Raw genomic sequence first — 13,809 nt, forward strand, 5'->3', positions numbered from 1 at the left:
TGTGTACCCCCCCCCCCCCCCCAGGGTTTGATGGAGAGTTGGTCGGATGACAGCTGGAACCGTTGTCATAACCGGAGGAATTCTCGCTGCGGTGATTCTCCTGTGCATCATTGCAGTACTCTGCTACTGTCGGCTCCAGGTGAGAACGCCCCCCCCCATGCAGCACGTCAGCTCACTGCGAGGGGGCCGCTCACAGCTGCTGCGCTCCTGAATTATTCACCTTGCTTTGTCATGCTGCCTGACATCTTTAGTTCTCGCCTTTGGCAGCAAATTAAGTCGATTCTACCTCACCAGGCGACAACCTTGACAGCAAGTCTGATCTAAAATGAGCTCTCTCTCTCCCATCTCTCCCTCACTTTCTCACCCCCTCTCCCTCACTTTCTCTCGCCCTCACTCTCTTTCTCTCTCCCTTCCCCTCTCTCTCTCCTTCTCCCCCCCTCATCCCACCTCCCTCCCTCCTTCTCTCCCTCTCCATCCGCCTTCCTCTCCCTCCTCTCTCTGTCCTCCTACCTCCCCCTCTCCCATCTCCCTCACTCTCTCCCCACTTCCTTCTCTCCCTTTCCCTCCCTTCCCCTCTCTCTCTCCTTCTCCCCCCCTCATCCCACCTCCCTCCCTCCTTCTCTCCCTCTCTCCACCTTCCTCTCCTTCATCTCTCTGTCCTCCTACCTCCCCTCTCTCCCCATGTCCCCCACTCTTCCTCCCCTACCTCCTTCTCTCCCTTTCCTTCCCTTCCCTTCCTCTTTCTCTCCCTCTGCTTCACTTTCTCTCTCCCTCACTCTCTTTCTGTCTCCCTTCCCCTCTCTCTCCCCCTCGCTCCCCTTCTTTCCCTCCCCCTCTCTCTCTCTCTCTCTCTCCCCCTCCCTCTCCCCCTCACTCCCCTTCTCTCCCTCCCTCCCTCTCTCCCTCCCTCCCTCCCTCTCTCCTCAGTATTACTGCTGTAAGAGGAATGACTCTGAGGGGGATGTGGGTTCGTGTGGGGACCCTCAGCCCCAGTTTGCCTGCAATGCGTGCAGCGCCCCCGGCGTGGACGGTGCCGCGGTCACCCCTCTCGCCCTGCCTCCCGACCCCGCCCCGCCCCACAGCTACTGCCCCACCTGCTCGCCCTACGCCTCCCCCTTCTACATCCAGGCTGCGGACGAGGTGCGCAATGGCGGCGAGCGCGTGGCCTACGTGCCCGCCCACTACGAGAACCGGGCGCTCTCCCTCGCCATGTCCTCCATGCAGAGTGCCTCTCTGAGCGCCCACAACCTGCCGGACTTCTACACCAACACGCGTGCGTTCAGCACGGACGTCTGACCCCTGACCGACACACACGCGCGCGCTCGAGCCGGAGGTCAACACTCGCTCAACACACGCGCGCTTGGCACAGATGTTTGACCTGACCAACACATGTGCGTTCAATACAGACGTTTGACGTGACCAACTCATGCGTGTTCAGTACAGATGCTTGACCTGACCAACACGTGTGCGTTCAGCGTGGATGTCTGATGCGACCGACACACGTGCGTTCTGCACCGACGCACAGCCTGACCAACACACAAGTCTTCAACACCAACGTCAGCCCTGACCAACACATACTTGTTCAGCACTGGGGGCCCCTCCTGGCCTCTGAGGACCCCTTTTTCCTGGATGCAGTGCCCTGGTACCCTTGTTGTCTGTCTACATTTAAAACAGGTGGTGACACTGGGGCAGGAAGGTCAGCATTGAAGAGTGTAACCCTAGTGGACCTAGTCTGCAGCTCTGTCTGTCTCAGCTACCATGGCCCTGATCCAAGTGAACACACCAGACTGTGGAAAAATTATATATCTGATGAAAATAGTATATGAGGGCTCTCTGGATTGTAGTATTGTCTAATCCAGCTCTTTGTTTTTTTTCTACTATATGCCAATGGAAAAAAAGGAAATATGAATTGATGTAAATTTTAGACTGCAGTGGTGACGGTGTGGCGTTTGAACATGGGATGAATGCAGCTGGGGTGGCGACATTTTTTAATGTGTATTTTTAGCTGAACGACAGAAAAAGTGTACAAAGAAGAATATTTTAGAGCTTTCTCTATGCAAGCACTGTACACTCACAACCATAAAGAGGGTGAAGAGAGAGAGAAACAGAGAGAGAGGACAAGAATCCAAGTGGCACAGCTGCCCTTTATGTGTGTACTTTTGTACTATTTAGCTTTTTTATTTAAGGCCTGTTTGAAACAGTGTTTGGTTTTTAAGAGATGCAGGTTGGTGGCTGGTGGGATATTGGAGGAGTAGGATATTGAAGGAGTCAGGGAGGGGGGGTCCTTCTCTGCCTGCCAGTAAGGAAGAGAAGACTGTGCTCCTCAAGGCCTAGATATCACTGTACCTGCAGCATCTCACCAGCCATGCATCACTGTCCCTGTGACATTTTGACCCTCTGCATTACATTACTTTTACTTAGCAAACAATCTTATCCATAATGACTTGCATATCTTTTAATATTTTTGTTATCTGTTTATATAGCTGGATATTTATTGAGGTAGTTTGGGTTAAGTACTTTGCCCCAGGAGACAACAGCAGTGGCCCTTTGGGAATTGGACTGGCAACTTTAGGCTGTCCCACCCCCCCCCCCCCCCCCCCCCCACTACACCACACTGCTGCCCACAGAGTCAGACCTGGGGTAGTGATGAGAAAGTGAGGCTTCATGATCCCTACAAATGGCCAGAGCCGTCATGTGTTATCGGTGACTCACCGCTTTGAACCAATCATGAAGTATTGCTGTGGACAGCATTGCGTTTTCATTGGTTCAAACCAATCAGTGATTTTCATTCTCTCATTACTGAGTCATGTCCACCTGCCAGGGTATCACTGTACCTATAGCATCTCACCTGAGATGCTACACCTCCAGGTACAGGAGTGGGTCCAGAGTCTCACAGGGCAGCTTGAAGAGACAGAAATGAAATATCTAGAATTCTGTATGTATTGCTTCCAATGGTGAACTAACACGTTGCGTGTATACATACATAGAATTTTCTATACATAATTGATAACTGATATGTTGATATGAACTGATATGATAATTGATATGTTGCCAACTGATTTTATTTTGTCATAAAATCCAGATGCATTTTGAGCTGTGGAGAGTGAAGAATGGGGCTTTTGCAAGACAGGTTTGGCTCAGGAGAGTTGGACCGTTCTCTTTTCTCTGACGCCAGATTCAGTCTCACTGCGTTTGTTTCCTTTAACCTTTTACTTCCACTACGGAAATTAAGCAAGCGTTGTATTTTTTCCTTACCCCTGAAACGTTTGTAAATCTGGTGGTCGCTGAATTGAACACAAGTAAAAACTGTACAAAAACAAAACATGTAACGCGGACTTAGCTTCGAAGTTATGGACAAAGTGTGTGATGCGGTTAGATTGAAGCTGGCTCTCTCTCTCTTGAGCGTTCTACCTGCGTACATATATGTTATTTCCTCCTTGCGGCTTGATGTTTAATTTTCATTTAAATTAAACCGGGCATGTCTGTTTTTGTTTATATTATTGGGATTCATTTTGAGTTGCAAAGGATGTGATGTAGCAAAACACCTTATTTAACTAATTTTAGAAAAATAATACTTGCACCCCTCCCACCATAAGTCTTCCTAGTTTAAATAACAGAGAAAATTCAAACAAACGGTGTCTATAATCATTTTAGCTGTAGCGGATCCAAGTCAGAATTTCCCTTGCACAAATATCCCCACTATTACACCCCAAAATGTTCATCCACACATTCTGTGTCAGTAGTGTTTCTTGATAGTTCCAGGGAGATAATATAAAACCACAGTAAATCACATTCTTCCTTTTTCTGATTCACACTTCCACCCAGTATCTAAATCCACTTTAATCCGTGAATAACAGGATCAACGTTAATGGAATATCTATCTCAAGTCAGACACTTCTGCTTGTTATTTACATTTCTTTACTTCCTTGTATTGTTTTTTTTTCCAATAAAGTGTATTTTTGAAAACTATTAAATATAATTGAAAGGTGTAAAATGATTAAAAACTATTATAAAAAAGAAATGTCCACATATTTCACAGAATGTTCCCTTTTGAAGATAATAAATATTTATAGCTGCCTGAAAAGTTGTGAGAGCTTGTTATACTTAATGCATTGCTGAATTGTTTGGATTTCATTTTGATTTTCTGGAAGTAGGCGATGTCCAAAATGAGTATATCGCCTATTTACAGCACGAGATTTTCCCGTAGACGACTGCAACGCCTAGTGACTTCAATTACCGACAGTGTTATCGCTAGCACTTCCCGAATTACTGCATTTTTAGGCAAGTGTATTATTCTCAAGAGTGAAGAAAATTGCTTCACTCATTTATGTTTAAGAGCGAAGCGTAACGGAAAATCTCAGCCAGAATGTTGCTGATTCGTACCGGTCATTTCATGCCCAATCGAGAGAGAAGCATCTTTATACAAAATTATGCAGTTTCAATCGGTTCAGGATTGTCACGCCCCCCAGATTATGAAGGCAGAGACACCTAGGCCTACTTGTCCTCACGTTCCATAACAAATGACAGGTGAGAATGTGGGCGGTGTGGTTTCACGTTCGAATGGGATTATTCGTGTTAAATTGATTTTCTGCGCCTCCTCTCGTGGGACCGGTTTGGGTTGTTGCTCGGTACATTGCTGAGGTAGCCAGGGAGGTGCAAATGGATTCTGCCCCCAAGCACGTTCCCTGCATCAGTTTCACCTTTCATAAAGTAGTGTTAGAGGGTTAGAGTAGATACAGGGCGAACTGATCATAGATCAGCTGTTGAGAGCAGAAAATACCGGGAGCTGTGAGGAACATAGTTCAGAAAGTTCAGATGCCAGACTTGATCTGAAGTGCAGCAGCAGTTTACGTTACTATTGATTTCATAAATTCTGGCCACGCCTATTTGTAAGCATTCTTCATGTAGTGTTGGCGGTTTCCTGTCACTACTTTATGGTTTATAACCATCGATGTAGGCATGTTGAAATGTTCCCGCGTTTCTAAATAAAATTAAATTGAAACACGTGCTTTTAAAACTATTTTCAACTCGTATTTTCGCTTATTTAAGGGTGATATTAAGCACGCTGGTATCTTGATATCTTAAAGGGATTCCTGACTCGCACAACAGTGATATTACCCGGATGTTCTTCCTAATTTCTGTCCGATCTTTAGATTCTATTTTTGCGTTTGCGTGCAACCGGTTTAAGATGACTGGACGGAGCTCACAAAACGAAAAGAATTTGCACTGTCATATGCCTTCCACAGTAATCCACACCAACGGACGATTTTCACTGGGTTTAAAATAATAGAGCCACATTCCATTGTTAGATACGTCTTTTACACCGCCCCCGCTGTCGCTACAAGACCTTTACCCGTCTGGTCAATTTCCCAGCCTGGTGTGAGTTCTCCCCCTCATTTCGTGATTTTTACTCAGCCGTGACCAACCCACGGACCCGCCCAATATCTCGTGAGCAACATAAGATGCAAGCAGGCAGACTGGTTTGGGAGCATTGCTGACATGAGGAGCAAAAACATCTCAACAAAATGTCAAAAGAGGAGGACAAAAACAAAACAAAAACTGCAACTTCTTGTGTGCCAGTACTTGGCAGGTGCTATATGTGAGAAAATGTGAGGTGCATGGCAGGTACGTTACCTGGGCCAAAGTACACAGGCATCTGAGAACAGTGGGAGGGGAAAAAGCAGTGTGTGTGTTTCTCTACCAATTCCCTGCCCTCTCTGCCCTGCTGGGGCGGGGCTTGTTCTGGAAGGCGCTTTGAAGAGATGCCTCTCCCCAGCTCTTGACAAACCTGTTGCAGCTCTCCCATCAGAACTCACCTCTGATCACCACCTGTGCCTTACGCCTGCAAAGATGATGGAAGAGGTGTCCATTGTGGTGGCCTATGATGCCCACATCATCAACCAGATGGCAGAAGAAGACCTCCTGGCAAGCTTGGTGGCAGACTCCAGGCTCAAAGCCGTGGTAGGTCTGAGACTAGCTATGAATCTGTGACAAGACTGTAGCGACACATCAGAGGTTTGCATAACTTGTTGAGAAGCAGTCCATATTCCTTGCCTTACAGCAGTCAGTGTGGATAATTGTGTGTGTGTTTGTGTGGAATTTGTGATTGCTACATTCCTGTGTGTTTGGAATAGCAATAATTGTTATAATTGTTGGTCCCTTTTCAAAAAATATTTTCAACACACAGTGGAAAAAATATCCATTCTTTTAAATTTTTGTTGTTTTGAGGTGTGTTAAACTGTGTGTTTCTGTGTGCTAGTGCTTTTGTATAAACTTGATTCTGTTTATTAAGGAGTTTGTGTGTGTGTGTGTGTGTATGAGTGTGCATGTGCATGCTTGTTTCAATGTATTAAGGTATGTATGTGTGCTGGGTGTGTGCATGTGTGCTTTTTTGTCTTTGTTAAGGCATATGTATGTGTATGTGGGTGTGTATGTGTATGTGTGTGTTCAATTGTGTGTGAAAAATTTGTGTCGGTAGGGGTTACACGTTTATGCAAGTCATGCATGTATGATGCAGATCACCACAGGCAGTTAGAAACTACAACAGAAAAGCAGAACCTACCCTGCACATTTAAAAAGGACTGTGTCACCCTTCAACGGTACAGTTAGATTTCCTCTTCAACTGATGAAGGCCTTATCGCCATCTGTGTCACCATCATCGTAATCCTTATTGCAGTAATAATCATCATGTCAGTTATAGAGCTGCTCCACACTCCCCTTCACACTCTACCCCTCTGGCTTATAAGCAGATCACTGCCTGGAGGAAAGCGTAGGACAGTCATTGACTTGCATTGGGATGAATACCAATCTCTCATTGGATCTCCTCGTCTTTCTCTGTCAGCTGATCAACTCTCCACCCTTCATGGAGATGCTGGTGAGCTGTCTAGGTCAGGGGTCAGGGTTTGACGTAGTGGAGCATAACCAAAAATTCTGCCCTAAGATGGAAATGGCTGTCTGAGCTTGCAAAGATGGCTCAAGTTGTTATTTGCAGAGTTGGCCTAATATTAGCTTAATAGTTTCAGTTCATTATGTATGGGACTCTTTATACTTTGTGGTATGCCTCTTCAACATAAGTTCCAAGTTTTCACCACAAGAGAACATTTACATTTACATTTTTACATTTATTCATTTAGCAGACGCTTTTATCCAAAGCGACTTACATAGGTTACAGTTGTTTTGCAATGTTATCCATTTATACAGCTGGATATTTACTGAGGCAATTGTGGGTTAAGTACCTTGCCCAAGGGTACAGCAGCAGCGGCCCAGCGGGGATCGAACCTGCAACCTTTCGGTTACGAGTTCTGCTCCTTAACCACTATGCTACACTGCCGCCCCAGAACAGAGGTGGTGAGATCGATCTTGACTGTTGGTGAGATCGATCTTGACTGTTGCCTATTGACCACATCACAGAGGAGACGTTTTTCACCTGTTTACCCTTATTCTGAATCTCTCTGTGTAAATGCCTGGGGGTATACGTAAGCTGGGCTCTTCCTCTCCGTTCTTTCTAACGTAATGGCTTTGCTAGATCTTGGTGGTCTCCCCAAAACTCCTCATTCATCACAAGTATCCTCAAGTTTCACAAATGAATTATTGAGCAAGTACTGGAACATAATTAGTCCATTCTCACTAACAGTCCATCACAGATAGACCTCTTGGCTCACAGAGAAACTGTCCAGAGGGTGGTGTTGCATACAGTGCTGCTGCGTTGTTGTGTATACAGAGGTGCGAGGGTTTGTCATTGTGTATATACACCTTGACGCATACTGTGTTGCTGTGTGTTCGTCGTGCATTCCTCCCACTTGCATTCAGTTTGACAGAAAGAGGGTAGAGAGATATTTATATCAGTGTGAAGCCTGGGCCCTACCCCCGTACCTGCTGCCTGTACCAAAGCCTGCATTTCTCTGCAGTGAGAAGTACGCCTGAGACTCAAGGAGCGTAGGGAAAATGTAGTACTCACAGGAAAATGTGTCTGGCTGTGCTTGCTTGTGTGTGCGTGTGTGTGTGAAAATTTAAAAAATGTAAGAGGGCTACATTATTTGACCAGACAGCCCTCACCTAAAGCCCTGTGCCCCGCCCACAGCTGCCTACACAGAAACAGGGAGAGAAGATTGAGAAGAAGCGTTTCTCTCTGGACGACCCCATCCTCGTGTACCAGGTGAGAGCTTGATAGATGAAACACCAGCAAAGAAAATTAGCAGCATCCAATAGCACAGTTCAAAAAGTGTGGCTGGTGTTGTACTCTTATCATTCACCTTCTGTTTATAACTGGAGCTTGAGATAATAAATCTGAATAAAAGAGAATTAAATTATGAACCCTGGGAAAGTGTTTACTAGGATGTTCTGTGCACTCAGCAGGTCAATTGGGCTGCAGTGTAGCATAGTGATATAGTGATAGTGAATGCTGTTGTACCCTTGAACAAGGTATTTAACCCAGAAAATATACTCAGTAAATATCCAGCTGTATAAATTGGCAACATGTAAAAATTGTAATTTACGTAAGTCGCTCTGGATAAGAGTGTCTGCTAAATGCCAAGAATGTAATGTAAATAACCCTTATCATGCATAAATGCATAAATACTTGATATATCCAACCAAACACTTTCCTTGGGGTTTATTTTCTCATGGTACAATCCTTGGTGTCTTTTCAGTGATTGCAGTATGGGTGATCCTCATTGCTGTTTGTACCAGCTCAGTATGACTGTGAGAAGAGTATAATGCACCACTGCTGATTCCAGAAATGGTTGCATATAGAGGAAATGGCATAAAATGTATGGGATGTCATTGTTCTCTATTTCCAGTTTGCCCGCATTCTCCGAGTAGAACATCGGGCTCTTTGAATCGTTGAATCTCGGTTTAAAAAAATGACCCTGTGTCATTTCTTTTAAACCAAGAGGTGATGACATGAGTGTTCTCTTTGTGAGGCTGACTGACACAGGGTCTGTTTCCACAGAAAGAGAACGAGGAGCTTCAGAAGGCCGGCGTGCGTTTGGAGCAGGAGAACGATGCCCTGGCACATGAGCTGGTCACCAGCAAGATCGCCCTAAGGACTCACCTGGAGCAGGTCTGTAACCCACCTGGTCTGCCTTTGCTAAAACCAAGGCCAGTTTAGCGGAGGCACAGCAGAAATAATGGGATCAGCAGTTCTCTGGGAGCATTCCTGTACTGTGATGCATTGATGTTATGAGGATCATAGCCCGGGTTTTGTATGTACTCCCATGCTGTGAGTTTTTGGATGTATCTACAGGTGGAGGATAAAGCCGAGCAGCTGAATAAGGAGCTAATGGAAGCTAGAATGAGGCTTGTGGAGGCTATGGAGGAGAAGAGGATGCAGGAGGAGGAGGCAGCAGAGGTATGTATGACCATAACCATTGTGGGTATTTTACATAGTAACTTGTGCTACTCGTCACTTTGACATTTAATAGGGTACAGATATGTTGCCATTTCTTATCATGTTAGCATGTGAAGATATGTGGTGTCACTATTGTTGTGCATGTGTTTGCATGTGTACGGCAGTGCCTGTGTCTGTGTGTGTATGCTTGCCTCCATGCATGCATGTGTGTATGTATGTGTATGCGTGTAGGGCACATTTCTGCTGTCTCCAAAATGGGTAATTTGTTGCGCTTAATAAGCATGTGGCATCTTTACCCTCTAACTGTCAGCTGAAGGAGGTGTTCCGGAGACAGCTGGAAAAAGCAGAATCCGAGATGAAGAAGTCTACCGCCATCATGGTGCAGTACAAACAGGTATGTAAATATACACCACAGATGTAGCTCAGAAAAAGCCATAAGATATAATATAGTGTACATTTATCTCTGATAGAACCATTGGACACACCACCCATTCAGAGTCCCTGGGATTTAACTGAGATGAGTCTGAGTTTCAGTGCTATGGCAGAGATCAGTGCACGAGATGTGAAGCTGTTATGAAGTGATAGAAAGCTAACACTGCCGCTCATCTGTCTGTCTGTTTTACAGCTGTTGCAAATATTGTTTGCTGTGTGATTCCCTCTGTTGTAAAGTAATACAGTTAAAAATGTGGTTCTTTCTCTGCTGTCAAGCTGTTGTACAGCAATATAGATGTAAGCATGTGGTTCTCTTTGTGCTGCAGATCTGCTCTCAGTTGAGTTCCAGACTGGAGAACCAGCAGGCTGTTGCCAAGGCAGAGCTGAACCTCCTCAAGGTCAGAATAGGAACATCTCTGTTCTGCAGTTATCATTATTGACGTATCCAATGACCGTTTGGGAGGAGAATGTTCAGACAATTCCTGCACGATTAACAAACTTGTCCTGTCCACAAACATAAACATCCCAGTCACCACTTCCTTTTCATGTCAGCTGTTCACGGCATCCCTCCTCCACCCTATGTCCTCATTTCATTCTGCTCCTCTTCATGATGGCCAAATGGCCCACGGCCAGATATCAGTATACCCTCACTGGCAGCATCGCTGATGTTTCTTATTGTATTGAAATTCATATCCACTGAATTGTTATAATATTTGCTTATACTACACCTCAGTTTACACATAGCTTTTCCCAGTGCCCATATTTTTATTTCCTTTTATAAAAATCATCTTTTTCCACCACATCTTGAAATTGCATCAAAATGTTCCTTGCTTTTCTGTGAAGCATGCTGTAAGAATTCCTTAGCTAAGAGCTGTAGATAATTGCATCTGATTTTGTGATTGCCTGTGTTGCTTTGTGTTAAAACACAAGCCACATGTGCTACATGACCTACATTGACACATGTCCATCTCTCTGCTGTCTTCCATTCCCTAAGCTCACCTTTTCTGTCCTCTCCTCTGTTTTTACCTGTATACCTCCTGTCCTCTCCTTTCCTGTGAGCTCACCTGTATACCTGTTCTCCTTTGAACTTACCTGTATGCTTCTCCCTCTCTTTGCCTCAGAGCAGAGTAATATCATGCGAGAGCTGCCGGGAGGTCCTCAACGAGGCGGGGCTGTCCCAGCTGCCGCTAACCAATGGCAACAGGCGGGACTCAGGGCTAGATGAGGAGACTGACTCGCTGAGGTCACAGCGACAGGAGGTGGAAGTGGAATTGGCCCAGGTCAAAGTGCAGCTGGCGGAGGCGGAGTCCAGAATCCAGGTACGCCTATCACTAGGAACCACTCTTTACTCATTCTTTATTTTATTTAAGAGTTATTTGTCCTGCAAGCTACAAGTCACTTTTAAACAAACAAGGGGACAAAAAGAGTCAAAAAGGTAAGGGAAAGAGAATGCGGGATGACTACATGTCCTGAATGGGAACTGGACTGGGATACTATGGCTAACACCCCTGCTCTTCTGATGTGTGCTATGGGATCTTTAATGACATTATTTACTGTCTGCTACAGACATCGCTGTACTGGTTAATTAAATTCCAGTTCATTCCTAAAATGTACACTAAAATGTGCTTAAAGATTCATGCATTTATGCGTTGCAGTTATGCATTTAAAGATTTTGCATACATCAGGCTTTCTTTAATCCCACAGGAGCTGGAGCACCATAAGGGGGCGCTAATGCACGAGTTCCATAACCGCAGAAACTCCTGGTTCAAGAAGGCACTGGGCTCCCTCAAGACACCCACAGTGCAGCAGTAGTATAACCCCTCCAATAGATGCAAGATGTATTCAGACTCAGGATTCACCGGAGTTAATGCGAATTAGCATTATCCTAGCAGGCACCCTTATACACAGTGACTCACACAGTGCCTTGCCCCAGGGTACAGCCTCAGTGCTCCACCCAGGAATTGAGCAAGAATCCTTTCGATCACAAGCCCTGCTCCTGACAAGTGCAGCGCCCTGCTGCCTACATATAACTCTGCATGGTCTTAGGATGGTGATGGAACTGCATGCTTAGTTACCTGTGAAGTGACAGGTATACCCGAAAGAGCTGAAATAGTGGAAGTGTGTCCCCTCCATGTGTGATTCAGGCTGGGTGACCACCAGGGGGCAGTCTTGGACATAGTGACAGGGGGAAAGAGGCTGCAGGGTATGACATCCCATGACGATATAGCTATGTACCCCAGGGGGTTACTACTGCTGGGCGTGTCCTCAACTGATGCACCCTCTTGTCCCACCCCCACCCCACATTCCACTCTCACCTGGCCCCCACCAGGGTCCGAAGCCCCCTGACTAGAAGAGGGCACACACACTGTTGTTGTGTGTGCTTGAGTGTGTGTGTGTTTGTTGTGTGTGAGTTTGAGAATGTGTTGTGTGTTGACGTCTGCTTGAATTTGAGTCTGTGTATGTGTGCCTGTGAGACTATGCATGTGAGCATCTGAGAGTGTGCGTATATCTCTCTGGTATATTGACCAGCCAAGAACATTGTACCCTTTCCATTTGCAGTGTGTGATATAGGAAGCTGTGATTGGATGGGTGGCTGACTGCCTTGTTAAGCACCACTGATGATGGTCACAGTCTCAGGACAGTTCTCTGTTTATAAAACACAAGTATATATTCTTATATTGTTCCATGGTTAAAGTAAAAATTAATGGGTACCATAGGTAATTGCAACAAAAAAAAAATCCTTATGATGGCTTTTTTTCTGTGATATTTAACCTGGGTTGACTTGGTCTTGAAACCTTATCATTCCACACTGATATGAGAGCAACTCCATAATGTGTTCACACACTGGCTATTACATGTACACAGATTCCAAATGTCCGATGACAAATTTTTGCCATAAATTGGAATTCAGTTTGTGCCCAATTTGCTCCTCTGGTGGTTCATCTGGGAAATGCAGTTAAACATTTTGGTATGCTTTCCTTTGGTCTGGTCTGATAGCAGCTACTGAACACATGCTGTGAACAGGAGTGTGGCCAAGCCACAGTTCAGAAGGGCTTACTTTCCTGTCCATTTGAAATGAACATCCGCTGAGTTTTACTGCCATTAAACGATATTCAGCTATAAAATATGGCATATTTGTCGCTTTATTACTGCGTGGGACGGATTGTTTACCGTCCTGCTTAAATTTGTAATTTGCCAAAGGGCCTCCACATTCAGAATTTTAGCCTGTAATAGATATGCATATATGAATATACATGCATAACCGCATGCAGAATATTAATATCTTAATCTGGTTCTAAAAACAGATTTAAGGCATGCTTCATTTGTTGTCTTCAGCATTTTGAAATGGAATCATATATTCTCTGGATTACATTCAAATTACAAATTAATGCTACGTTCCAATTACTACTGCCTACTAATTAATGGCTTTCCCCAAGATATCCAGCCTGTGATGGTTCTATAATAATACTGTAGCATCAACCTGATATAACTGGATTTAATTGACATGCACAAAAATAACATTTTAATACAAAATTTTTAGAGACAAAATGTGAGAAGTCAGGCTTTTCTGTGTCAATGCTGTTTCCATTTAGAACAGTCACGATCACTTTCTTTTAGAGGGGTGATGACTACCTCTTGTGGTTCATCTTATTTTTTATGGTGCCAAAAAGATTACAGGTAATGAAGGGAATAACATGAATACGTGTGTAGTATAGTCGGGAGGGTTGTGATTGAACCTCAAAGTGAAAATCGGTGTGAGGATTTAAAAACTTTATTGATGCAAAACAAAAAGGCAGTGAATAAACACAGTGACATTACGTGATGTTACAATACTTTCATTCGTCAGACACTATCATTCAGAGTGATTTCCATCACAAGAGAACAGCAGTGTATCCACTCAGATTAAATGAACAACAGGTTAACCAGGTTAAAAACCGTAATAGACCAGTAAGTGCACAACACAATTCAAGCATTGCCACAAGTTAATTTGTGCTAATTTTAAACTAGAAAGCCTATAAAACTAAAGC

General features: G+C 44.6%; 2 protein-coding genes across 2 annotated transcripts; both read left to right on the forward strand.

The window, feature by feature from the left end:
* The first annotated feature begins 38 nt into the window (after positions 1 to 38).
* LOC118796137 (protein FAM163A-like) lies at positions 39 to 2,130 on the forward strand. Its single transcript, XM_036554974.1, has 2 exons — positions 39 to 139; positions 928 to 2,130. Exons 1-2 carry the CDS (start codon positions 47 to 49, stop codon positions 1,294 to 1,296), a joined length of 462 nt encoding a protein of 153 aa, XP_036410867.1. The 5' UTR covers positions 39 to 46; the 3' UTR covers positions 1,297 to 2,130.
* A 6,564-nt stretch (positions 2,131 to 8,694) lies between these two features.
* LOC118795406 (rab GTPase-activating protein 1-like) lies at positions 8,695 to 12,096 on the forward strand. Its single transcript, XM_036553864.1, has 7 exons — positions 8,695 to 8,700; positions 8,951 to 9,061; positions 9,245 to 9,349; positions 9,660 to 9,743; positions 10,108 to 10,179; positions 10,903 to 11,100; positions 11,486 to 12,096. The coding sequence occupies exons 1-7, from the start codon at positions 8,695 to 8,697 to the stop codon at positions 11,591 to 11,593; spliced, it is 684 nt and encodes a 227-aa protein (XP_036409757.1). The 3' UTR covers positions 11,594 to 12,096.
* The last annotated feature ends 1,713 nt before the right edge of the window (positions 12,097 to 13,809 follow it).

Source organism: Megalops cyprinoides, chromosome 20, assembly GCF_013368585.1.
Source record: "Megalops cyprinoides isolate fMegCyp1 chromosome 20, fMegCyp1.pri, whole genome shotgun sequence".
Lineage (NCBI taxonomy): Eukaryota > Metazoa > Chordata > Actinopteri > Elopiformes > Megalopidae > Megalops > Megalops cyprinoides.